This window comes from Balaenoptera borealis (genome assembly GCF_965194805.1).
Source record: "Balaenoptera borealis genome assembly, chromosome: 2".
NCBI classification, from domain to species: domain Eukaryota; kingdom Metazoa; phylum Chordata; class Mammalia; order Artiodactyla; family Balaenopteridae; genus Balaenoptera; species Balaenoptera borealis.
Window position 1 is genome coordinate 125,366,991 of NC_138867.1, and position 27,643 is coordinate 125,394,633.

Sequence of the window (27,643 nt, forward strand, 5' to 3'; positions counted from 1 at the left end):
GTTCTTCCAAAAGGCTCCTTTTAAAATGCTGAATCTTTACCGCCATTCCCTAGGTCCTGAGCCATTCCCTGTAGAAACCAAACTATTAACAGCACTCACCAAAGGATGGATATGCCACAATAAAGATGAGGTATATTTGAAATTATTACATAGACCAATGATACAACAGAATTTTGATTCAGAAGTAATGCTTCATGAATATAACTAGTATTCAGAAGATGTGGCCTACTTCAGGATACAAAAAAAGCCAAATACACAATTTCTCTTTCTTCTATTCCTCTTTTACAGTTCAATACTATAATCTGTTAAAATGTAAGTCACTTCCATACCTAGCAGTGTACAAAATGATGAAAAAATCAGAATTTTAGAAAACCAAGTCAGGTGCCTTTGAGGACCACAGCATGCTTTCTTCAATGTGCACTGAACGGAGATGAGCTTTGAGAGGAGTAAAGGACAGCATTTTACCCTTAATTTCAGAGACACTTGAAGATATTTCACTACCTCCTAGTTTGACTTATATTCTAGATTGTTTCCTATTTGCCTTTTCTAAACTTCTCATCGAAATAGCCTCCAAAAATACAAAAATTCACAGCAACTCTGGGAGAAAATATCTCGAATTACACCATGGATAGGCTAAACTGAGAAACATTTGTGTCTAAAGAGGGCAATTTTTTAGGGAAAAAAACACTATCCCCAGAAATCCACAAATGGAGGCAGAAGAGTCCAAAACAAAACACATAAATTAATCCAATGAAACCTAACATTCACCTTAAACGTGAAAAATATGTATTTATACATTAATAGATTTTTAAATATCTCCTTAGGCAATTAAAAAAAGAAATATAATTTCATCAGATGTATTTTCCATTGTTAGAACACAACCCCATGTCATTCCCTGCTCTTCTGGGTCATATGGAAGGCCAGCTCATTGCAAAGACATCCAAATAAACAAGAAAAACACCAAGATAAAGGAAGGAGAGGGGAAATGGTAGATGGATACTTATTAGCTTGCTATATTATCTATGTAAATACCAAGTCTATTGACCGTTCCTACATGCTCCTGAATATTCTAATATATGACTATTTAGGGTGTGTGTGTGTGTGTGTGTGTGTGTGTTGAGAGTAAAGGCCTGAGAAGGGAACCTGTGACTTAAGGAATTAAATTGTTTATAGGTAAATAAGATCACTCCATCCCCTCACGGTCACAGCTTTATCTAATCTTTCATAAGAGTGAGGTATAAACTAATGATGTAGAGAACAAAGTCAAGCTGTGACTTTAAAGTCAGGCTTTAAAACAACTTTATGGGAATGCTCTCTCTTTAAGGTTATATTTTTGATCTTTATATTTATGATATAAGAAGGGATTAAAATTGTGTCACATGCACTTATCCATACAAGCACACGCACACACATACGCCATACAGAGAGGAAGCCTATAGTGTAATGAAAAGGATATTGACTTTGTGGTAAACCAGAGCTGGGAGTTTGGGAAACTTACGACACCATTTGAGTTTCTGTTTTCTGTTCTGAAAACAGAAGATAGCAGCACAGAGTTTATGGGTTTGTCGTGACAGGAGTACACACTGCCTCTGTCAGGATATTGCACTTGCTGTTTTCTCTGTGGATGGTGTTTTCCTCCTTCACAACCTGGCCACACTAAAGCTCCTTGGTTTCCCTGAACACAATCCACTCTCTCTTGCCCACACAGCTTTGCACATGCTGTTCCCTCGGGCTGGAGTACTCTTTTCCCCTTCCCTTTGCACAACTAACGTGTACTTTACCTTCAGGACTGAGCTTGGGTACTATGCTCCTGTGACACCTTTGCTGACACCCCTAGACTAGGCCATGTGCTTCATTTATGTACTCGCGGAGCATTCTAACTTCTGTTATCACGCCCCTATTACCCTGGACTGAAGTTGCCAGCTAATTTGCCTGAATTTTTATTAGATGATGAGCTCCTTAAAATACGTATCTATTTAGTTCAGGGTTCTAACCATGTCTCCCAACAATGATCTTTCCAAACCAACAGTGCTGAGGAGGGCCCGGTAACATGGGCATTCTTTCACACTTTTTGTACACAAGAGAGGTATTTGGTGTAATAATAGTAATAATAATGCAATTATTAGGTATCTCTCTGCACCATGCATGGCAAAAAGTGCTTTCATGCACTATCTCATTTAGTCATTGCAATACTCACTGGGAATATGTACTACTAGCATCCGTATTGTACAGATCAAGAAACAAAGACTCTGAGTCTAAATGACTTCACAAGGGCATGCAGCTTTAGACGGTGAATTCGAGAAACAAACCCAGGTCTGTCTGACGCTAACAAAATTTTTTTCTCACCAAGAATGCAAGTTTTCTGGACAAAAATTAAATGATTCCCTCCTCAATGAATGCTGTGGAATAAATGAGCACACGGGTGTATATACAGTGGGCACCACAACTATTCATTTCTCAAGTGCTTTAACTCATACCCATTTTTCCTCTCTTTCTCTTCTTCAGTTAATTATTTTGAGTAAGCATGTATGAGGGAACAATCTGATACTATATCTACCTCTTTATTTTGGACAATAAATATAAAATGTTCCCATTACATCTTATTGTTTCCTTCTCCTCAATTAAACTGTCACACTCACAGGCTGAATGGTGAAGCCAGCGTGGTACATATTGTGCACTCACTAGAGTGCTTGCTCCTTAAGAACAGGGGTTGTTTATTTATCTTTGTGGCTCCAGCTTCTGGCCTGATGTTGTCCCCACTGTAGACAAATGATAAACTCTGCAGGAATGGGTTGTTAAATAAATCGTGAACTTGAGGTTACAGAATTTGTAAAGGCCGTTTCGAAACTATGAATATAACTCATTTAATGAAATTGAGAAACAAAATGGAGGGTCTTTGCAAGGATAATAGCTAAAAGAAATGTCAGGTTATCACACAGTTTCTACAAGTGAGTAAATTGGTAGAAGTGGACAAACCAGGTAAAACTGAACATTAAATTTCATTCAACAAATATTTGCCAACTTACTAAATCTGAGACACTGTGCTAGGATCTATGATTTATTGGATAACTAAGGAGAATTTTCTTATTGTTACAAAAGAGAACTTATCTTTTTAGTAACTGAGAATAATTTGCATGTCAGACCAAGAGAAAATAAAGCTTTGTCTTATGTGGAGAGGGCAGAGCAATCTTACTAAAACTCAACTTAATGAGGTCCATTTTCCTGCCTAACACATCTGAGGGCTTCCCACTGCCGTTATGTTTAAATTTCAAGCTCTTTTCCATAGCATATTTGGTTCCTCAGATCTTTCTTCCATCCTTTCTCACTCCCACTATACTCCTTATTTTCCAATTACACTACATTTTTTATATGTCTCCCCAGATATTATGCTTTTGTAGGCCTCCAGTCTCCAGATTTGGAATGCCTTGCTCTCTATCTAGTGACCTTCCATTCATCCTTCAAGACACTGATCAAGTTACTGAAGCTTCTGACACCTTCAGGCAGAAGTAACCGATTCAGCCAGTGCTCTCCAGGGGTTCCCACTGGGCACCTATCAATCTCAGGCTGCAGTTACACTTCTATCCAAACCACAAAATTCTCATGTCCAGCTTCATGTCTTACTTGTCTTTGTATGTTTTAAATATAGCCCAATAAGTGTCCATTTACATCATGGGAATGGTTACTGCTTTGCGGTGTAATACGTCTTCTTTGTATTTTCCTCCTGGACTAAGAAGTGAAAAAAAATGGTAGAAATAGACAAGCATTTATTTATTTAATTAAATGCTTTCTATTTACCAAATACTGGTTCAACACTGGATGTATAATGGTGGATAAGACAGATGTTCCTTCCCCCATGGAGCCTGCATTCAGTGGGGGAAAGCATAGCAAAGAACTTACATAAGCCAATTAATTATAGTTTGTAATGAGTGATAAGATGGAAGAAATTAGAGTACATGGTGGGGAATGGAGAAAGTGGCAGGGAAACAACTTCAGGTTAGAAATTGAGGGAAGGTTTCTCTGAACTAGGGAAAGGTGAACTGATAGCTGAATGATGAGTCCAGAACCATGTCCATGCATAAACAAGAGTCATTCAAATGTCCTGGGGTAGGGACACACGTAGCATGGTCTGCAGAAAGCCATGGTGGCTGGGGTGGAATGAGCAGAACACTGGTCCTAGATGACATTGGACCAGTTGGCAGGGAATGGACGGGATAAAAGAGTGTCACTTTATTCTCAATGCTGTGAAACCCAGTGGACAGCTTCAAGCCAAGAATGGAATGGTTGGATTGGTGTGGTATTAGCGCTTGTGTTGCAAGCCATGACTTAAAGAAAAAAAGTTTTCAAATTCTGGATATCTCTCTGGACAAGACTTCCTCACTGGTTTACTGGTCACTTCATTCTCCTGTCCACTGGGTGGCTCCAAAGATTGTCATAAGTATCTGGCCTGGTTAGTCTCCCAAGTAACTGCTTTACGGCAGTACCCTTAAACAGCTATGTTTAAGATAGGAATAGAGACAAGAGAGTATGAACAACTGAATAAATAAAAGGGTAAAACACAATCAGCTCTTTGAAACAGACCTGCATTTGATAGACTATATATGATACAAGAATCACTATTTTTTCTATAAAACCCGTGTATGCCAAGCCTTTACATGACTAAATACATTAGGACTGATGAGTAGTTTTATTTTAAGCAGAAGTGACTGTACTGACAGAAGAATGGTTTATAGAAGATATCTGAGAAGTATTAGGGCAGAACCTGGCAGCCTGCTAATTAAAATGACAGCCTTAACAGTTGCCAGTTTCTGCGTGCTTACTCTGTGCTGCTTAGCACCACGCTAAGTGCATTACTATATATACATTGTCTCATTAAATCTCCCATTAATCATAGCTGATAGGAATGACCATTATCCCCTTTACTAAAATTGGGCAATTGAGACTTAGGACCTTTAAGTGACTTGGCAAACATCTCAGAGATATTAAGAGGTGGAGCTCACATTTGGGTAGAAGGCTGCCTGATTCCAAAGCCCTTTATGCAAGCCAGGACCAAAAAGAGGCTTCCAGAGACATCACTTCTAGTCTCAATCTGCTTTATTGCAATCTCAGTTTTCTCAGTGATAAAATGGATATCATTATCTCCTAGGGGAAAGGGGGAGATAATAATAGGGGTCCAATAAATCTGTAGTGCATCTCCAATGCCATGAAGACAATCAAAGTATTTTGGAAACTACCAGATGGTATATAAAAACAATGTATTTTCAATCAGGTGTCTGATTTGTTCCTTAAAAATAATATCCTCTCCCCGAAATGATTCCTTAAAAATTCTCTTTTTTTTCTAAACTTGGTTGCCCTCTTTTGGAACTTGACCCAAATTCCATTTTAAAAGTTCATTTATATCATCCGATCCTCTCTCAAACAGGTTTTCATAAGGAGTTGGCAATATAAAGTAAGATTCTACAGAGTTCTGCCACCAACTCATTGTGTGGCTTTTGGCAAATTCCTTCCTCAGGACCCCCATTGCTAAAGGAGAGAGTGGGCCAGTTGAAGTTCAAGGTTATTCCAACCTTGAACATTACTAGGATAGAATGTAGCCCATGGCTGAGGTAATAGAAAGAAGACGAAAGGGGCTAAGTCATAATAAAACAAGATAATTACTCTGAAATTTTGTTTGAGTAAATTATGGGGCTTTTGACTATAAGGTGACCACCAACAGCTTGAGCAATTTCAGCAGATATTTAAGATGCATTAGACACCATTGTATGAGCTAGTACTAAACAAGGTGACCAAAGCCAAGGTGGTTCTTGCACTCTTTGCAAGTTTACATCCAGATAGATCAAAAAGTGGGAGTCTGAAAAGTGCGTTTCAGCCATAGACACATTTTGTTGGACCAACATAGTTTTTAACATTTTAAAAACTTGCCAATGTTTATAAATGATGCGAGATTTCACAGAAGTTCTCGTGTCTCGCTTCTCTTTTAAAATCTGAATATTTGGCAACGCAGAGCTGGTATTTCCACATTGCAGGGAAACGCTGGACTTGAATAGAAGCTGTTCCCACATCACTCCCAGACTAGACCTACACCCTCCGGTGTCTCCCCCCTCACCCTCGCCTCACCACTGCCCACCATCTCACACCCTGACAATTTCAGTAAGAAACCTATGTGCCATTTCTCTGATGGCTTAAGTGTGTGTGACTCTAGAGTTAGAGAGAAAACAGTAAGAAGTTATTTCAATCGTGTTATTACAAAGGGGAAGTACAGGGAGCTGCCATGGGAGAGAACAAAGAAACTTCCAGTAGGATTGATGTTAAAAATGGGGGTTGGGAGCCAGAAGACCCGGGTCTAGAAAAGGTTCTCTCCATTAATTATGTTACACTGGACAAGTATTTTTCTTCTGTGTCTCAATTTCCCCGGCTCTAAAACGAGGAAATCTGCAAAATCGTAATCGTTAAATGATCCTTCATGTCGGGATCTATAAAATTCTCAACCCTCTCTTGGATCTTCGTAACACCCCTAGGAAGTATTAAAGGAAATCGTGCCTCTCCCCATCTGAGATCTGCAGGCTCCTATCCGCCACCTCCATATCCACCATCCTCGGCGGCGCTGCCCGGGTATCTTGAGTGGGAGATGGGTGAAAGGGGGTCACTTCAGGGGAACCGGGTCTCGGTCGGGGAAGTTGGGTCGCGCTCTGCGGCTCTGCGGCTCCGGATCCTGCCAATGCGCCGCAGGACCCGAGGCCAGCTCGCAGCGCCGCCCTCCCGCCTCGCCCTCCCCCTGGCGGAGCACGGCGCCCGGGACCGCCCGCCCCACTGGCCGTCTGCTCCCCGCCCCTGCCCCGACCCCGGAACCACCCCTCCCGGAGGAGCTGCGAGCTCGGCCTGCGCTCGGACCCCTCGGCAGCTGCAGGTGCCAGCCCGCCCCGCCCCGCGCTCGCGGCCGCTGGAACGCCCAGGCAGGTAGGTGCCTTTCCCTGCTTGTTCCTCGTTTCTCGGAGTTGATCTTTTAGCTCCTGCTCCCCGGGTGGAAGCACCAGTCTGAGCTTCTCGGAAGGCGTGAAGCGAGAGCCGAGGTCTAGGTGAGTGATGGTCTAGATTTTTTCCTTTTAAGTAAACCTGCATACTAAGGGCACTGTTGGGAAGCTAGGAAGTTAAAACGGAAGAGAATATAAAGGCAGGCAGGCAGGATGACCCACCACAATCTGATAGGGCTGGGACCATTCCTAGCTTCTTAGCTATTTTGTACCCTACTTTGTCCCCCAGCCTCTGACTCGGGTCCAGATGCGGACAGACGTCAATAAATATTTGCTGGGTGGAGATAAGTACGGGAGGTATTTCTGCTTGTTTCTCTCATCCAGTCTCAAAACAAGTCAACACTGCCTTTGATGGTTGGCTTCATCTCCACCAGGATTTTTCCCCCCTAAACTGAAGGATTTGAACGTTTTTACACAAAGTGCCGAGGATTCACACAATGGACTGCTATGCAGCGCTTAAAAAGCAGAAATCAGAGCTGTAGAGATCAGCGTGGCTAGATCACACAAGTATAATGGTAATGATTACAGTAAGATGCAAAATATACCTACTGTATGATGTCATTTAGGTGACTTACTTGAAAAGACATGTCGTGTGTGTAAAATCGTAGAAAGTGGACTGTAAAATGTATACCAGATTCACAATTGTGGCTGTTTTGGGGAAGTATGAAAGGGGAATTAATTTGGCATGAGGATTGAGGTGGAAAAACTATTTACCTACAGTTTTAATACATAAAAATGATGAAGCAAAAGTTGATGAAATATAAACAATACTTAACTGCAAGTGGTTGTAACTTGGGTCTTTTTCAGGATATTTTCTTTCTTTCTCACATTTCTAAATTTGTCTCAGCTTAAGTAGTTCTGTTTTTCAAAGGCAAACAAAATAAATTATGTCTATGCATATGCTGTGACGATAAAACTAGACAGTTCTGTCAGAAGTTACAACTTTCTTGCATCACAACATAAGTTCTTCCTGAAGAAGACACCTCTTTACCTAGGGAGCCTTAGCTGCCTGGAGCAGCTCACCTGTTGACATCCCCCAAAAGTATAGGCCAAAGGTCAAATGTCGTCTGCAGTTAATAATCTGATAAGTGGCCAGGTCAAGGTAGAATCTGGAAACTCCTTGTGTTCCTGTAAGACACATTGCTGTTTCTCTTATATTTTCTGTTTAGGATGTTCATTTCCATGGGTGGCGACTGTCTGCTTGGCATCTCAAAAAGTGGTTATGTAACACTGCAGAGTTAATATCAGGTCAGGAAAGAGGCCTATAGCTCTTCTGGGCCCTATTCAGCGGAACGGAAAAGATGTGTCTCCACTTGCCTGCCAGAAAAACGTTGATTTCTTTCTGGATCTGAGGGAAAGTTACCAGTTTGGTTATCCACGAAGGGAGAAAAAGATAAAGACCATTCTAGACTGGATTGAGAGTATTAAGTGCAGTGGAGAAACCACCACCCGATAGTCCAAGCCTCCTGTTCATCCCCCAAACATACACAGAATTTGTTCCCTGTTTACATATTTTCTTCCCGGTAAAAAAAAAAAAAATCACTGGATCTTTGGTAAACAAAATTGTCTGCACATCAGAATGCAACTCAGAAATATGGCAAATTGTGATAATATTCTTCTTTCTCTTTCTGACTTGACAACTTGCAAGGTCAGTGCTCGGTACATCCTGGGTTGCAGGAAGATAGGCTACTTGAGAAAAGCCTGAGGTGTGAAGAAAAATCTAAGAATGACAGGATTGGGGTGTGGTGTGAAAACTACATGTACTGAGGTTTTACGCACAAAATTAAAGAGAACATAGCCCCAGTCGGTAGGATTAACAACTGCAGCTCCTTCAGGTGGATGGTCTCTTTAGGACTGAGCCTCTCTAATGTCATCTGTGGCTCAGCCCTGACACTATTTCCCACTTATTCTGGACTCTAAGTGCAGTAGTGCAACACACAGGGCACCCCATTTGCTTCTCCCTAGCCCACAAGGAAACACTAAGGGCATCCCACCTGCTTCTTCCTCATCCTTTTTTCCACTGGGATTAAAAGCCCTTTGTTTTTAGCCCAGAGATACAGTTGAGTTCTTTCTATCTTCCTGATCTCCATCATCCCCTCTGAGCTTCCTCCAGACACCTGTTACCTCCTGCCCCTCTCTCCCCTCCCCCATACCATTTAATCACTTGCTTCCTAATTGCTGACTCTGTCTTTGCTCTCCATTTAATGATTCTTTTTAAAGTCCAGAAGGCACTTTGCCAGCAGTTGGCTTTCAGTATGACAAGCCACATTTCCTTAATGAGTCTGCCTTCCAAATGAAGGCTTTACTTACATTTCCCCTAATAGGAAAAGGAGCTTTTCTTCTAGATTTGCTCCGGGGCTCCTCTAGTTCTTTTTCAATAACTCATCCTTAGCCCAGGTTCACATGGGATACTTTTTTGTCAATTCTGACTCTGATCTGTATTTCCTTCACATGCAAAAACCCCAAGAGGAAATCAACAGGTGTCAAATTTAAAAGAAAATAATACGTGATAAGGAAATACCCACTGCTAATAAAATAGCAATAGCTAATATTAATTCTTTGCAAATTATGTGCCAGGCACGGTGCTAGCTGCCTCACACAGATTGTCTCGTTAACTATATGCCACGAGCTGTATTTGTCCTGTACATGAGATTTGCTCAAGCCATATAGCTAAAACGAACTTTTTTTAAAATTAATTTTTATTGGAGTCTAGTTGCTTTACATAAAACGAAATTTTAAATATAGCTTTATATAACATTTGGATCTTCACCCTTTTTTGGGTAAATCTGAAGACCTGGCCGCTGGGCCCATGTTTCTACTTAGCAACAATCTTTTCGATCCAAGAGCAGTGACATCTTTTAGGTGGAGCCTGGATTCACGAGGTCACCAGTGTCGCCAGCAGGCAGTAATGTCTTCCACCTGGTCCAGCTCAATTAATTGCATTTCCCTCTGGCTCTTGTAGGCATCTGAGCTTGTTATTCCTACAGAAGACGCTGCTGTTTCTCCCATTTAAGAGATGAGAGATTAGGTCATTGAGCCAAAGCCCTTATCAGCATCAGTTTTAGAACCAGAACTCTGGATGATGCCTCTCCTTACCAGTTTCCAAGAAAGTAAAGTTATTTATGTTTAAAAACGAACAAAGCCATAAATACACAACTTTCAGGGCTTTTTAGCTCTCACATATGTCATTCAATTTGGGCTCCCTAGCGGCCTGCAATTATCAAGCACTTGTGCTGTGAAAAGACTTTACATATTATCTCATGAAATCACATTTAATTTGTCTTTGAGGTAAGGACCGTTAATGATCTTCAAGTTCAGGGAAAGGAAAAAAAGTAATGTGTTCCATGAAACTCAGCGACTTGCTGGTATGATCAAGCCCGAACTCAGAACTTGTTCCTTTGATGTTGTAGTAACTTCCAGGGTAGGAGGAAAGAGGGGTATGTCTTTTTATGACTAAAAAAATACGTTGCTGATCACACATCAAAAAAATGTTTAAAATTAACATATTTTCCCAAAGACATGGAGAGTCACAATAAAATATTTTTTAGTTTATAGTGGTTAAATAAAGTATTGCTGACCTCATTTTAAACTTGCCTTCACACTTAGAAAAATATTTCGCTTTCCTCCTTTTTTCTAAGTCCAGGTCCACTTCTGATGAGGCCATGTAGTGGGTACTCCCAGATGCTTGATGTTCTCTGTTTTCTCTGAAATTATTATTTCCAAGAACAAAAAAATTCCACTGCAGGGGCAAAGATGAGGTTAATTTTCGGCCATCGTCTATAATCAGGGTACCTAGAGTACACCATATCATAAGGACGCCATTTCTTTTTCTCTCCTAGATATCTAGCTAAGGTTTCCGGTCCTCTTTTGAGCGAAGATGAATGTTTCTGCTGGGATAATGTAACTGGAGGATCCGGGTCTGGACAGACTTGACAATGGGAGCCAACACTTCAAGCAAACCACCGGTGTTTGATGAAAATGACGATGGTGAGAAACATGTGATAATTGTATATAAACATAGAGTTTGCAAAAATTCAAATATAAGCTCCTTGTTTCATAAGTAAACTGTCATGTAAGGCCTTTAAAAAGAAAAAAAAAAAGGTAGAACTGCAAGGGTAACCTGAGGACCTGGTATGCTAAGAGCTGGATTTTTACCTTCCACTTTCCATGGGACCTTGGACAACTTTTTTTTTTTTTAATTAGAAAAGTGATGTATTAGATTTTTAATTTTTTTAACTTTTTATTTTATATTGGAGTATAGTTGATTAACAGTGTTGTGATAGGTTCAGGTGTACAGCAAAGTGATTCAGTTATACATATACATGTAGCTATTCTTTTTCAAATTCTTTTCCCATTTAGGTTGTTACATAATATTGAGCAGAGTTCCCTGTGTTAGACCGTAGGTCCTTGTTGGTTATCCATTTTAAATATAGCAGTGTGTACATGTCAATCCCACACTCCCTAACTGTCCCTTTCCCCCTGGTAACCATAAGTTCATTCTCTACATCTATGAGTCTGTTTCTGTTTTGTAAATAAGTTCATTTGTATAATTTCTTTTTAGATTCTGCATATAAGTGATACCATACAGCTTTCTTAATCACAACTCTACCAATGCCCTTTGTCCAAAGGGAGCCATGAGTTGACATCTGGTGGATAGAAGACCTTGAAACAAAATGATTGACTTGTTCTCTGTGCTGCGCCCTTGACAGTCGAAGTTACCCCTATTGCTACTTGTTATAGAAAAATTCTTATATTATCAAGTTGCATGTGAATGATAATTGATACTCATAATATTATAGAGTGGAGTCAGGCAAGCAAGTTGGTGCCTCCTGAGCTTCTGATTAGCATGTTCCAGGGTCCTAGCCAAATTCCACAATGCTAGGTCATAGGAAAAAGGATCAGTTTTATTGGAGAAAAGGGAAACTTTACAGCAGCCTTGTAGGCATATACTGTTTATAGGTTGCCTGGGAAAAAGGCGGCCCTGGGTCCTAGCTAGTAAGTTATCCAGGCCCCCCAGAGGCAGCCCTCAGAGTCATTTCCAGGGAGTTCTGCTAAATGGACCACAGAGAAAAATAACAATGAACTGAAATCCAGGAGATCTGAACACTAGTCCTATTACCAGCTACCTGTGTGCTCAAATAGTTTATTTACCTTCAATTTCCTCATCAATCAAGTGAGAGGAGAGGGTAGTAAACTTGAAGGTCCTTTTCAACTCCAAAAGTTTATCATTTTGAGATCCTAAAGGCACTTTGCAAAAATTATGAAGCAGCATCTGAATCATCAAGGCAAGTTTGCTCAAACAGAAACTACAAATAACAGAGACATAAAGAAGATGGTAGTGTTTTTCTTTCTCACGTAACAATCTAGGCATAAGTAATTCAGGTGAGATGTGGCTGCGAAGGGTTAGGGACTCTGGCTCTGACAAGCTGGCTTCTTTCCTTCCCTTCCCAGCCCTAGAGCGTTACTGTCACCCTCATGCCTCAGGATGGCTCACCACCACATCCACATTCCAGCCAGTGGGAAGGGGAAGAGTGGGGAGACCAAGCCCACTTCTTTTAAGGATATGCTCTGCCTCTTGCTTGTCACTTTCACTCACATGCACACGCTTCATTACAAAGGAGACTGGGAAATTTAGTTAGTTATCTTGCGTGGCCATGAACCTTCTAAATACAAGGAGTTATGTTTTGTTACAAAAGAAGGGGACAATTAGCTATTTGCCACGGCTGGGGGACAAACAGAAGTCTGCTGCGATCTTAATTTTTGAGTCTTTGGTTGGACCCTTTAAAACACAAATGTCTAACCGATCAAGATGCCTTGTTGCCAGCTATTCACTATCAATTTAGAGGTGCATCATGACTACCTATACAAAATATTTTCATAGGAACCCTTAAATTATATAGTTTGAAAATGGTCTTAAGAAAACTTTTTCCCACTCATATCTGTTGCCTTGCTTTGCTTTATCAAGCTGTAAAGTCAAGGATCTAGAGGCCAGGGATGTTACTTGATTTTTCCATCTCTAAAATGGGAAGGCAAGAAGGCTTGGATTTCATTTGTTTGGTTCACTGTGCTCCCTACAGATTCAAAACTAATGTGCATGAGGCTGGTCCTCAGAGAACAGAGGAGGTAAGAGAGGCCAGCTTCGTGCTTGTTACTTGCTAGGGGTATGTGTTGTTTTAAGGTATTAGGGTAACATGATAATGAGAAAATACAGAGATGTCTAAATCTTTAATCCAGCCAGGCCTTGATCTCATGGAGTGCCCAAGAAAGCAACTGCCCCAAGGGATTATGGCAAATGTGAAATCAGGTACCACTTTATAAGTACCTTCAAGGGGCTCTGGGAAAACTAGGTTGGGGTGAAGTTAGGCTTAAGGAGCAAGCAGATCTTTCTTAACACCCTCTAGGTCACCACTTTTTGTTGTCCTGCCCCCACAGGCCAATGAGGTGAGCCTACAGCAGCACCCTTAGAGACAAGAGCTGAGCGTAACGGTACGTCTGCACTTCCCAGGGGTGAAGCTCTGAGTCCGTTCACACACACAGTTGCAAGGCAGAAGTAGAAAGGCTAATCCGCCTACTATGAGCCCATCACTCTGCTAGACGTCCCTCTGCTAGATGTGAGGAACAGAGTAGGAGACAAGATGGCCCTGCCCCTGCCCTTGTGGAGCTCGTATTCTAATGGTGGAAGGCAAACAATAAACTAGTTCACAAATACATAAGCCAGATAACTTCAGATAGTGTTAAAGTGCCACCAAGGAAATGACTCTGAGTGATCTTAGGGAGAGTGACAGGGTGATGGTAAGGAGACCACCTCAGATAGGGTGTGGCCAGGGTTGGCCTTTCTGACGAGGTGACATCTGAGGTAAAGCCTGAAAAAGGTGAGGAAGCCACTCACGTAATAACAGAGGAACAGTTCAAGCACAGGAAAAAGTCCAAATAATGACAAAATCGGAAATGACCAGTTGCCTGTATCTTCACATTCCGATGAGGATGAGTTTGTATATTATGAAAGGGATTTTTAAAAAATAAATTTATTTATCTATTTATGGCTGCGTTGGGTCTTCGTTGCTGCGCGCGGGCTTTCTCTAGTTGTGGTGAGCAGGGGCTACTCTTTGTCGTGGTGCGCGGGCTTCTCACTGTGGTGGCTTCTCTTGCTGTGGAGCACGGGCTCCAGGCACGTGGGCTTCAGTAGTTGTGGCACGCGGGCTCAGTAGTTGTGGCTTGCAGTCTCTAGAGTGCAGGCTCAGTAGCTGTGGCCCAGAGGCTTAGTTGCTCCGCGGCATGTGGGATCCTCCCAGACCAGGGCTCGAACCCACGTCCCTTGCATTGGCAGGCGGATTCCCAACCACTGCGCCACCAGGGAAGTCCTGAAAGGGATCGCATTTAACTGCCATATTAACTTGTTTACAAGATCACTGAGTTTTGGGGAGGAAAAGTATGAAATTCCGGTTATATACTTTTTTTTAATCAGTAAATCCTATAAAGGTGATTTGGCTCCTTTCATAGGTCTGGATTGAGCACAAGGTTAAATTTTGATTGCTGTGAGGCTTCTGACCAAGAAACAACAACAAAAAGCACTGACTAATCCAAGAACATTAATGCCTATATCATTTTTGATCTATTTTTATATAAATAATCAAATGGGGCCAGAATCTAGGGTACTTAAATGAACCAATTTAATTCTTTTTAATATATTGCTGAAAAGAATCCCAAAATGTGATGGAAAAGTATCTAATATTTCCTTCAAAGTGTTTGCTATTCCCAATATATAGACTTGAGAAAATGTGTACCCATTTTCCCAAGTAATATTTCAAGATTCCTTTCTCATGGAAAAAATGTTTTGGTTCACTTGGAAGGTAATTAAGGAATAAGATGTTAGTGGATGTCCCTTGAGATAAGCTGTTCTTGCTGGAATTCATCCTGACACTTTGTGTTTCATGCTGTTCCCTCTGATACTGATCTTGAGATCATTCTGTTAGTTACTTGTGTTGATCTTTATTTAGTGAAAACAAAGTATAAGCTTTACAGCTGCTGTGGAAGAGCAGGAGGCTTAGTTAATTAATGTTAAGTGATTTTTTACAAAGTAGACCTCACATGATACTGTTGTTTTCTTTTGTGGCTTAGGGCAAACCCAAGTCCTAGTTACATTTTTTATTGTGGTATAATACATAATAAAGTGTACCATTTTAACGATTTTTAAGTGTACAGTTCAGTGGCATTGAGTATATTCACATCTGGGGACAACCATCACCACCACCATAGAACTTTTTAATCTTCCCAAACTGAAATTTTGTGCCCATTAGACAGTAACTCCCCATTCCCTCTTCCCCACAGCCTCTGACAACCACCATTCTACTCTGTCTCTACGATTTTAACTATTCTAGGTACCTTATATAAGTGGAATCATGTAATATTTGTCCTTTTGTGTCTGGTTTATTTCAGTTTTCAAGGTTTATCCATACTGTAGCATGTATCAGAATTTCATTCCTTTTTAAGGCTGAATAATAGTCTACTGTACGCAGATACCACATTTTGTTTATTCTTTCATTCATCAGTGAACATTAGGTTGTTTCTACCTTTTGACTACCATAAATAATGCTGCTGTGAACACGGGTGTACAAGTATCTGTTCAAGTCCCTGTTTTCAACTGGTACATCCTTAGAAGCAGAATTGCTGGATCATATGATAATTCGTCAATTTTTTGAGGAACCACCCAGCACACTGTCTTCCACCTAATTATGTTTTGTGTTTTAGTAGTGGGAGACCACCTGACATAACAGGCCAGGGCTCTGGTAGTGGAAACCCATACACAGTTTCAAATCTCAGCTGTGCCACAGACTAGCAATCTGTGTATTTCTATGAGAAAAAGCAAAGGGGATATAGCCTGATCAACCATCAAACACTAGAGTCAACTTGACTAATTATAAAGTGTTCTAAAGGGATTTGAAATACAATAGAAAAAAGTCCCCAAATCTGAATAATTACTAGTGAATTAATCTGAAAAAAAAAAAACCCAAACCCTTCTATTGTACAAGTTATCAAACCTCTGTAAGCTCAGTTTTTTCATATATAAAATACAAGTTAACTGGGCATACTTCACTGGGTCATTGTGAGGATAGAATAAAATTACGCAGATAAAACACTTAGCAAGGTATCTCATATAAAGTAACCACCCAATTAATGCTAGTTATAATATTATTTACCAGTGTCAGAGTCTCTGAGCGTGAACTCTTTGAAGTATTTCAACTTCTAAAAGAAACAAAATCGATTACATGCAACTGTGTAGATGCCATAGTTAATATGACCTAGTCACACTTTTATCAACAGAGCTGAATTGCCAGATGGCAGATTGTATGGATTCTGTGAAAACCTATATAAATCCTCTGAAAAGAAGCCAAATTATTAACTTCACAAAAACATAATCCCATCTGTTTTTTTCTGTGATCCCCCCTGGGATGATTGTATTTTCATTTAAGGCAAAATCAAGAACTCATTGGGCTGAAAAATGGATAAACTTACTTTTTCTGATTTAAGCCCAAAGCAGATTATTTAAGTAATCCCATTCGATCAACAGACACAGTGACAGTTGTCCCCCAGACCCAACTATCATGTGGATACTATGAGAAATAATGATACAGAAAAGCATCCTAAGTTTTCTGAAAGAAAAGAAGTACAGATGATACTTGCTTTTAATGTTTATAGCTTGTTCATTATATCTGCTTTATTTCCTCTCTCTGAATGCAGTGCTTGTTGTTTTGTTTGGGTTTTTTCTTTTTTTTCTTTTGCTTGTTTGATTAAAAAATTAACATTTTTAAAGTCCAATCATTGAGGTTTTCAGGCTGATTTAGAGAAATTCTTTAGTACGAGAAAAAGTGGACTTGGTTATAATTCACAGTCTGGGCAACAGAAGAGGATCTTGCAATCATTATAAGTAGTATGTGTTTCCAAGCATATACAAAGAATGTAGAGGTGATAGAGTTGGTTTAGTTAAACCAAGAGACAACTTTCTTCTGGAGTGCTGTAGCTAAGAACAGTTGGCCTTAGGTTAAAATGCCTCTACAAAGGGTACATCAATGCCCTGAGTTTGCAAAGAGAGCTCAATTATTGCATTGTTCTTCAGACTTGCTGAAAACCCAATGTTCCACTTTCATTTGGCAACACTTGTCTCCTAGGATATGTGATCACTTCCAGTTTTCCTACATCTTCTTTGGTGAGGGAGGCACTGGGTCCTTCAAAAAGTTGGGCCAAATAAATTGGCCACAGATTTGCAATCCAAAAGAAATGGGAGGTTACTGAATTGATTCCAGCCATGAAGGACTCTGAGACTCTTCTTTGTTATTTTAATGTCCATGCATTGCATATTTGTACCCAGTGGGTAGGCAAATGAATTTCAGACTTTCCCCTCTCAAACTTGAGTTATGTTGTCTGATCTTATTTACTATTTTTTGTTAAAATGATTGGGAAAGTAAAATGAAAATTTCCCTTGTAAGAACTGGCTTCTTTTTGGTTTTTAATTTATTTGTTTTATTTATTTATTTTTGGCTGCGTTGGGTCTCCGTTGCTACACGCGGGCTTTATTTAGTTGCAGAGAGGGGCTACTCTTCATTGCGGTGCGCGGGCTTCTCATTGTGGTGGCCTCTCTTGTTGCAGAGCACGGGCTCTAGGCACGCGGGCTTCAGTAGTTGTGGCTCGCAGACTCTAGAACGCAGGCTCAGTTGTTGTGGCACACGGGCTTAGTTGCTCCGCAGCATGTGGGATATTCCCGGCCTAGGGCTTGAACCCGTATGCCCTGCATTGGCAGACGGATTCTTAACCACTGCGCCACCGGGGAAGCCCGAAAATCAGCTTCTTAAAACCATTATGTTATCTTGGACGGTCTAATATTTAGTTAAGGTGTTTGTCATAAATAATCTCAGATCCACTAGTTTATAGCAACAAAACACTTTTAACTTGGGAGGGCTTTAATTTCCCCTATCCCAAGGGATTGGAGGAATCTGGGAGAAACAGACTAGACGGCCAAGAAAACAGACATCAAAGACGGAGCCAGTGCTTCCGATTTGCATGTTTCCTGATACATGTTTAGGAGAATCTACTCAAACAAATTTAGGAAACTTACATCCTGCCCTTGGAGATTCACAATGCTTATTAGCATAATAAAGGCTCTGAAATGTGCAACAATATTGAAATCTCGGTACTCTGATATTTTTCAAACTTATTTCAAGATTAAATCAGTTTTGCGGAAAACCTTTTAATACCTTGTGGCAAATAATTCTCTGTGGATCTCAATTTGGGAAACAAAAGGTCATGATCAGGAACACTCTTTTTCTACTGGAAACATCATTTGTTCCCATGTATCCCCCCCTTCCTCCCCTCCCTGGCTTAATAGCTACGGTTTATGATTTGCAGAATCCCTATAGCTGAAGAGCGATTATGTTTTTCTCTAAGGTCTCCTCACCACAACTTTTTCAGGCAACACAATTCATGTTTACTCAGGTTAATGAGTAAAACACAAGGTAGCTCTGTTTAATGGTGGGCTGCTTCTACTCCAAGTGGGAATTAGATTGGGAGATAATTCACTTCTTTATTGTTCTTTAAATAAAGAACATTTTAGTTCAAAGAGTGTCTTATGAACAAATTATGGTGATGTATTTGCCAATTATTAAACACTCATGCTATACTAACTTTTTATCCTATCCAAAGCTATAGACATTTTTTTTCATTTTCATCTTGAAACTAACCTAGGTTAAAAAACGAAATCTGTAAGCTGGCTTCAATATTCAGCAGCTACTTCAATGAGAATGGGAGTGAAGGCCTTCAGAGAATCTGACTTCTGCTATATGGCCTTGCCAGTGTAAACTTAATTACAGTGACCAGCGTTACCCATCACTTTACCAATTTAGGTCCTATGAATTATATGAGGATTTCAACTATGCATTGCTATGGGATCATTTGTGGAAATTTTATTTGGAGACACACATACACAATGCCAATGATGGAATTATATTCCTGTTAAAATAGGACACTGAGCACAATTTATATGGTTGAAAGGACTGAGAAACCTATGGGTATAGATTTTGAATTCAAAAGACTGGCAGAAGCTTTATTTTTTTTTTTCTCCTGAACTATTTCTTCTTTCCTTCCTGGAGGCATACTTACAGTACAATAAGTAATATTAACCTTGTTTTACACTTGATTAACCTATGTTTTTTGTTATTTCTGAGAACAGTTGAATGTAGGGGTTGGCATGCTTTTTCTGTGATGGGCCAGATAGTAAATATTTTATGTTCTGCTGTTCAGACAGTCTCTGTCACAACGACTCAACTCTGCTGCTGCGGCATGAAGGCAGCCAGAGATAATGTGGAAACTAACAAACATGGCTCTATTCCACTAACACTTTATTTGTGGACACTGAAATTTGAATTTCACATCATTTTCACTTGTCACAAAATATTTTTATTTTACAAGCATTTAGAAATATGAAAGCCATAACTAGCTTATGAGCCATATAAAAATAGATGGTGGGTCGGATCTGGCCCGTGCGCCATACTGTACTAACCTTTGCTCTAAAGCATCCTGCAGACATTTATTTACATGTGCCAGGGGTTCGTCTGATATCCATTCATAACCCTCTAGCTGTAACTGAGGGACTGGGCAAGGAGACTGACATCTGTTCTCTATAGATGCTTAACAAAGGCAGTCTTCACCAACCCTCTTTTGGTTCATTAGTCTGAGTCAGTGGAAGTACGTGGACTGAGAAATCTACTGTTTTAGAGAATAAAATATATTATTTTTGTGATATGTATTATTTGGTAACCCCATAGACTGGATTCAGTTAAATGGGTACAACCTAGAATTCATTTGAAATATCATTAGATAGAGTTTATTTCCTACTGGGGCATTTATTTAGTCAACTGAGAGGCATCCAACAGTTGGGGGTATTGATCCCCCATCCTGCCCCACTGTTCTACTTCCTGATTTGTTCTAAAGAAATAGCCAGTGTAATTCTGACTTCTGAGCAAATTCATGAACTCGGGTCCAGGCAGCAGAAAAAGAAGCTGTTGGTGCCCACTGCTTGGTCTTGGCACCAGTAATGGGTGTCGGTAAAGCCGAGACTCCCTGGGGCACCGCGTTTCCTAAAAGGGAATTGCTGACTGTGCAAGCAGATGCCTCAACTGGCCTTGGAAGCTCCTTCCCTGGAGAAGTTTCAAATATATCCTTAAACGCCCTGCCAAGCTCCACATGTATTAGCAGCAACGATTTGCTGCCAACCATTCGGTTTGATAAAGGGCTAGTGAGCAAGCTAAGTAATTTCTTAATCAGTGAATCACCAGTGAAATGTTCTAGAGTGGACCTTCAACCTTAACTAGCATCATGGTGTCAGAGTTACAGCTTAAATCAGTAGCTTCCAGATACCCTCTGTGGACAAATGTAACATTTTTCTTAGTTTGTGGAGAAAGGTGAAAAACAAGGGCAATGTAGTTTCTCATAAAGCTAACTCTATTAAAACTTTTAATTTTTTTTTAACATCTTTATTGGAGTATAATTGCGTTACAGTGGTGTGTTAGTTTCTGCAGTATAACAAAGTGAATCAGCTATACATATACATATATCCCCATATCTCCATTCTCTTGCGTCTCCCTCCCACCCTCCCTATTCCACCCCTCTAGGTGGTCACAAAGCACCGAGCTGACCTCGCTGTGCTATGCAGCTGCTTCCCACTAGCTATCTATTTTACATTTGGTAGTGTATATATGTCCATGCCACTCTCTCACTTCGTCCCAGCTTACCCTTCCCCCTCCCAGTGTCCTCAAGTCCATTCTCTATGTCTGCATCTTTATTCCTGTCCTGCCCCTAGGTTCTTCATAACCTTTTTTTTTTTTTTACATTCCATATATATGTGTTAGCATACTATATTTGTTTTTCTCTTTCTGACTTACTTCACTCTGTAGGACAGACTCTAGGTCCATCTACCTCACTGCAAATAACTCAATTTCATTTCTTTTTATGGCTGAGTAATATTCCATTGTATATATGTGCCACGTCTTCTTTATCCATTCATCTCTTGATGGACACTTAGGTTGCTTCCATGTCCTGGCTATTGTAAATAGAGCTGCAATGAACATTGTGGTACATGACTCTTTTTGAATCATGGTTTTCTCAGGATGCATGCCCAGTAGAGGTATTGCTGGGTCATATGGTAGTTCTATTTTTAGTTTTTAAGGAACCGCCATACTGTTCTCCATAGTGGCTGTATCAATTTACATTCCCACCAACAGTGCAAGAGTGTTCCCTTTTCTCCACACTCTCTCCAGCATTTGCTGTTTGTAGATTTTTTGATGATGGCCATTCTGACTGGTGTGAGGTGATACCTCATTGTAGTTTTGATTTGCATTTCTCTAATGATTAGTGATGTTGAGCATTCTTTCATTTGTTTGTTGGCAATCTGTATACCTTCTTTGGAGAAATGTCTATTTAGGTCTTCTGCCCATTTTTAGATGGGGTTGTTTGTTTTTTTGATATTGAGCTGCATGAGCTGCTTGTAAATTTTGGAGGCTCATCCTTTGTCAGTTGCTTCATTTGCAAATATTTTCTCCCATTCTGAGGGTTATCTTTTCGTCTTGTTTATGGTTTCCTTTGCTGTGCAAAAGCTTTTAAGTTTCATTAAGTCCCATTTGTTTCTAGGTATTTTTTGATTTCCTCTTTGATTTCTTCAGTGATTTCTTGGTTATTTAGTAGTGTATTGTTTAGCTTCCATGTGTTTGTATTTTTTACAGATTTTTTCCTTGTACTTGATATCTAGTCTCATAGCATTGTGATCGCAAAAGATACTTGATATGATTTCAATTTTCTTAAATTTACCAAGGCTTGATTTGTGACCCAAGATATGATCTATCCTGGAGGATGTTCCTTGAGCACTTAAGAAAGCGTATTCTGTTGTTTCTGGATGGAATGTCCTATAAATATTCAATTAAGTTCATCTTGTTTAACGTATCATTTAAAGCTTGTGTTTCCTTATTTATTTTTGTTTAGGATGATCTGTCCATTGGTGAAAGTGGGGTGTTAAAGTCTCCTACTATTATTGTGTTACTGTCATTTTCCCCTTTCATGGCTGTTAGCATTTGCCTTATGTATTGAGGTGCTCCTATGTTGGGTGCATAAATATTTACAATTGTTATATCTTCTTCTTGGATTGATCCCTTGATCATTATGTAGTGTTCTTCTTTGTCTCTTGTAATAGTCTTTATTTTAAAGTCTATTTTGTCTGATACGAGAATTGCTACTCCAGCTTTCTTTTGATTTACATTTGCATGGAATATCTTTTTCTACCCCCTCACTTTCAGTCTGTATGTGTCCCTAGGTCTGAAGTGGGTCTCTTGTAGACAGCATATATACAGGTCTTGTTTTTGTATCCATTCAGCCAGTCTATGTCTTTTGGTTGGAGCATTTAATCCATTTACATTTAAGGTAATTATCGCTATGTATGTTCCTATTACCATTTTCTTAATTGTTTTGGGTTTATTATTGTAGGTCTTTTCCTTCTCTTGTGTTTCCTGCCTAGAGAAGTTCCTTTAGCATTTGTTGTAAAGGTGTTTTGGTGGTGCTGAATTCTCTTAGCTTTTGCTTGTCTGTAAAGGTTTTAATTTCTCCATCGAATCTGAATGAGATCCTTGCTGGGTAGAGTAATCTTGGTTGTAGATTTTTCCCTTTCATCCCTTTAAATATGTCCTGCCACTCCCTTCTGGCTTGCAGAGTTTCTGCTGAAAGATCAGCTGTTAACCTTATGGGCATTCCCTTGTATGTTATTTTTCTCTTGCAGCTTTTAATATTTTTTCTTTGTATTTAATTTTTGATAGTTTGATTAGTATGTGTCTTGGCATGTTTCTCCTTGGGTTTATCCTTTATGGGACTCTCTGCACTTCCTGCACTTGACTGACCATTTCCTTTCCCATATTAGAGAAGTTTTCAACTATAATCTCTTCAAATATTTTCTCAGTCCCTTTCTTTTTCTCTTCTTCTTCTCGGACCCATATAATTCAAATGTCAGTGTGTTTAATGTTGTCCCAGAGGTCTCTGAGACTGTCCTCAATTCTTTTCATTCTTTTTTCTTTATTCTGTTCTGCAGTAGTTATTTCCACTATTTTATTTTCCAGGCCACTTATCTGTTCTTCTGCCTCAGTTATTCTGCTATTGATTCCTTCTAGAGAATTTTTAATTTCATTTATTGTGTTGTTCATCATTGTTTGTTTGCTCTTTAGTTCTTCTAGGTCCTTGTTCAACATTTCTTGTATTCTCTCCATTCTATTTCCAAAATTTTGGATCATCTTTACTATCATTACTCTGAATTCTTTTTCAGGTAGACTGCCTCTTTCCTCTTCATTTGTTTGGTCTGGTGGGTTTTTACCTTGCTCCTTCATCTGCTGTGTGTTTCTCTGTCTTCTCATTTTGCTTAACTTACTGTGTTTGGGGTCTCCTTTTCGCAGGCTGCAGGTTCATAGTTCCCGTTGTTTTTGGTGTCTGCCCCCAGTGGCTAAGTTGGTTCAGTGCGTTGTGTAGGTTTCCTGGTGGAGGAGACTGGTGCCTGTGTTTTGGTGGATGAGGCTGGATCTTGTCTTTCTGGTGAGCAGGACTGCATCTCGTGGTGTGTTTTGGGGTGTCTGTGACCTTATTATGATTTTAGGCAGCCTCTCTGTTAATGGGTGTGGTTTGTGTTCCTGTCTTGCTAGTTGTTTGGCATAGGGTGTCCGGCACTGTAGCTTGCTGGTTGTTGTGTTGAGCTGGGTCTTAGCACTGAGATGGAGATGTGTGGGAGAGCTTTCACCATTTGATACTATGTGGAGCCAGGAGGTCTCTGGTGGACCAATGTCCTGAACTCGGCTCTCCCACCTTGGTGCACAGGCCTGACACCCAGCCAGAACACCAAGACCCTGTCAGCCACACGGCTCAGAAGAAAAGGGAGAAAGGAAGAAAGGAAGAAAGAAAGAAAGAAAAGAAAAGAATGTTATTAAAATAAAAAGTAAAAAATAATTACTAAAAATAAAAAAATTAAAATGTAATAAAAAAAAAAAGAAAGAAGAGAGCAACCAAGCCGAAAAACAAATCCACCAATGATAACAGGTGCTAAAGACTATACTAAAAAAAAAAAAAAAACACAAAAGGACAGACAAAACCCTAGGACAAATGGTAAAAGCAAAGCTATACAGACAAAATCACACAGAGAAACATACACATACACACTCACAGAAAGAGGAAAAGGAAAAAAATAGTATATCTATATATAAAAAAGAGGAGGAAGAGAGCAACCAAATCAGTAAACAAATCTACCAGTGATAATAAACTCTAAATACTAAACTAAGATAAACATAAAAGCAGAAACAAATTAGTTGCAGAAAGCAAACCCCAAGTCTACAGTTGCTCCCAGAGTCCACTGCCTCCATTTAGGGATGATTCATTGTCTATTCAGGTATTCCAGAGATTCAGGGTACATCAAGTTGATTGTGGAGATTTAATCTGCTGCTCCTGAGGCTGCTGGGAGAAATTTCCCTTTTTCTTCTTTGTTCGCACAGCTCCTGGGGTTCAGCTTTGGATTTGGCCACGTCTCTGCATGTAGGTCACCTGAAGGCATATGTTCCCTGCCCAGGGAGGACGGGGTTAAAGAAGCAGCTGATCAGGGAGCTCTGGCTCACTCAGGCTTGGGGAAAGGAGGGGTACAGATGCGGGGCGCGCCTGCGGCGGTAGAGGCCGGCATGGCATTGCAACAGCCTGAGGTGTGCCGTGTGTTCTCCTGGGGAAGTTGTCCCTGGATCATGGGACACTGGCAGTGGCGGGCTGCACAGGCTCCCGGGAGGGGAGGTGTGGAGAGTGACCTGTGCTTGCACACAGGCTTCTTGGTGGCGGCAGCAGCAGCCTTAGCATCTCATGCCCGTCTCTGTGGTCCGCGCTGATAGCCGCGGCTCGCGCCTGCCTCTGGAGCTCGTTTAGGCGGCGCTCTGAATCCCCTCTCCTTACGCACCCCAAAACAATGGTCTCTTGCCTCTTCGGCAGCTCCAGACTTTTTCCCAGACTCCCCTCCGCTAGCTCTGACGCACTAACCCCTTCAGGCTGTGTTCACGCCACCAACCCCAGTCCTCTCCCTGGGATCCGACCGAAGCCCGAGCCTCAGCTCCCAGCCCCGCCCGCCCTGGCGGGTGAGCAGACAAGCCTCTCGGGCTGGTGAATGCTGCTCGGCGCCAATCCCCTGTGCGGGACTCTCTCCGCTTTGCCCTCCGCACCCCTGTTCCTGCGCTCTCCTCCGTGGCTCTGAATCTTCCCCCCTCCGCCACCCACAGTCTCCGCCCCTGAAGGGGCTCCTAGTGTGTGGAAACCTTTCCTCCTTCATGGCTCCCTCCCACTGGTGCAGGTCCCGTCCCTATTCTTTTGTCTCTGTTTTTTCTTTTTTCTTTTGCCCTACCTAGGTACGTGGGGAGTTTCTTGCCTTTTGGGAGGTCTGAGGTCTTCTGCCAGCGTTCAGTAGGTGTTCTGTAGGGGTTGTTCCACATGTAGATGTATTTCTGATGTATTTGTGGGGAGGAAGGTGATCTCCACGTCTTACTCCTCTGCCATCTTGAAGGTCTCCAACCAAAAATTTTAATTTTAAGATTACCTTTTTTCTTGTTGTGTGTGTGTCTAGTATTTAAGGATTGTGGAAATAGAATTTTTTTCCACAATGAGAACTTAGAGAAGTCACTTGTCTGTCTGATCCCTGGTTTTCTCATATGTAAATGGGGGTTATTAATAGTATCTGCCTCAAATATTTTTGGTGGAAATAGAGATTACCCATAAAAAGTGTTTAGCATACTGCCTGGCACATAGTAATTGCTCAATAAGTTATTACTACTGTTATCATAATCACAATTTTTAATGCTCTTACTTGGCAAATAAAAAATAAAAGCTGGGCTTCCCTGTGGTGCAGTGGTTAAGAATCTGCCTGCCAATGCAGGGGACACGGGTTCAAGCCCTGGTCCAGGAAGATGCCACATGCTGCAGAGCAACTAAGCCTGTGAGCCACAACTACTGAAGCCTGCATGCCTAGAGCCTGTGTTCCACAACAAGAGAAGCCACCGCAGTGAGAAGCCCGCGCACCGCAATGAAGAGTAGCCTGCACTCACCTCAACTAGAGAAAGCCCGCATGCAACAACGAAGACCCAACACCGCCAAAAAATAAATAAAATTTTAAAAAAATAAAATAAAATATAAAAGCTACCCAATATTGGTTTTCCTTTTCTCCCCCAGTTTTTGTTTGCTTTTTGTTTTTGAGGTAGATGGGATTTTCTGATCTGTAAAATCCAAAAATATAATTGTAATTTTTAAGAAGTTCTATGTAGTTAACATTTAAGTATCTAAGATAAAAAATAAAGAGGTGACCTCTTTTAATTAGGATAATCATATTCATTTGAGGTGAAAGATGGTGCTCCCTGGGCTAACAGAGTGGCAATGGAGATGGAAAGCTGAGAGTTTATTCAACATGTACTTTCAATATAAAATAATTGAGAGTTACTGATGGTTTGAATGTGGACTAAGAGGGAAAGAACAAAATCAAGAATGAATTCTAGGCTTTTGCTTGAGAAGGCAAGTAGATGGCAGTGACAGTTTGCTGAGATGCAGAAGAAGGGGGGCTGAAGGGTTGCAGACATGTTTAGACATTGTTAAGAGTTCTTGGTTGGATGCATAAAATGCCTGTGCATAAAATGGTGATGTCAAGTCGGAGGCTGAGATCTCAAGGCCAGAGACGAGTGGAAAAGTCTGGGTCAGAGAAACAAAGATGTGGTTTTTAATTTTATGGGGAGGGATGAGTCTGCCTTGGGAGGGTAAGGAGAAACAGAGGAGAAGAACCCCCGTATTTAGAAGTCAGGCAGAGGAAAGCAATCAGCTAAGGAAATTGAGAAGGAACAGCCTGTGAGACATGAAAAACATTTGTCGTGAAATGTAAGAGAGAAGACTTCTTGAAGAAAGAGGAAGTAGTCTCTTCTGCTGAACGTTCCTGGGTGGTTGAGTAAAGTGAGAAGTATCTGTGGGATTAGACAATCAGCAGGATATAGGTGATACTGACAAAAGCAGTTCAAGTGGGGATATGGGGGCAAGAGCCAGAGTCTGGGGGATTAGGAGTGTTTGGGAGGGGAGGACGTGGACACGGCCAGTACAGTAAACCCTTTCAAGAACTTTACTCTAAAGGGAAGCAGAGAAATGAGCCAACAGCTGAAGCTGAGTATGATGTTAAGGGAGGGTTGTTTTTTTTTATAAAGAGGAGCTAGTAGAGCAAGTCTCAGCTGATGGTTTCTTCCCTTTATATTGGTTAATTCCTGTGAAATGCTGTGACCAGGAACCAGGGCTGGCTTCATCCACATGAGACCAATGCAGGCACACAGTGCCTTGTGTTCACAAGGGCCCCACACGTGGGCTTCACTGCCTCCAGTTGCTGTCTCTAAATTCTTACTAATTTTATCTTAGAATTTATGTTTTTGAGGTCTGATGGGGCAGTGGATCACCTGCCAGGGACTTGGAGCTTTGCCTCATAGTCTGTCCCCTCCCTAGGAAGCCTTCTAAGTCAGTTACCTAGACCCTCCTACCCTCCACCTACAACAAAG

The 27,643-nt window shown here is 40.8% G+C and overlaps 2 protein-coding genes and 1 long non-coding RNA gene across 13 annotated transcripts in view; 2 read left to right on the forward strand and 1 right to left on the reverse strand.

Moving 5' to 3' along the window:
- The window catches only part of PPP2R2B (protein phosphatase 2 regulatory subunit Bbeta), a 686,949-nt gene that overhangs the window by 563,585 nt on the left and 95,721 nt on the right, over positions 1–27,643 (reverse strand). The gene's annotated exons all lie outside the window — the stretch shown is intronic.
- Positions 1–27,643, forward strand: part of LOC309624596 — a 467,785-nt gene that overhangs the window by 26,048 nt on the left and 414,094 nt on the right. The gene's annotated exons all lie outside the window — the stretch shown is intronic.
- The window catches only part of STK32A (serine/threonine kinase 32A), a 126,733-nt gene continuing 105,933 nt past the window's right edge, over positions 6,844–27,643 (forward strand). For 7 of the 10 annotated variants that reach the window (XM_082382759.1, XM_082382765.1, XM_082382764.1 and 4 more), the window contains exons 1-2: positions 6,963–7,073; positions 10,868–11,015. In XM_082382759.1, coding sequence (XP_082238885.1) covers positions 10,964–11,015 — 52 coding nt within the window. In that variant the 5' untranslated portion in view covers positions 6,963–7,073; positions 10,868–10,963. The other 3 variants (XM_082382761.1, XM_082382763.1, XM_082382762.1) reach the window with 3 other exon arrangements.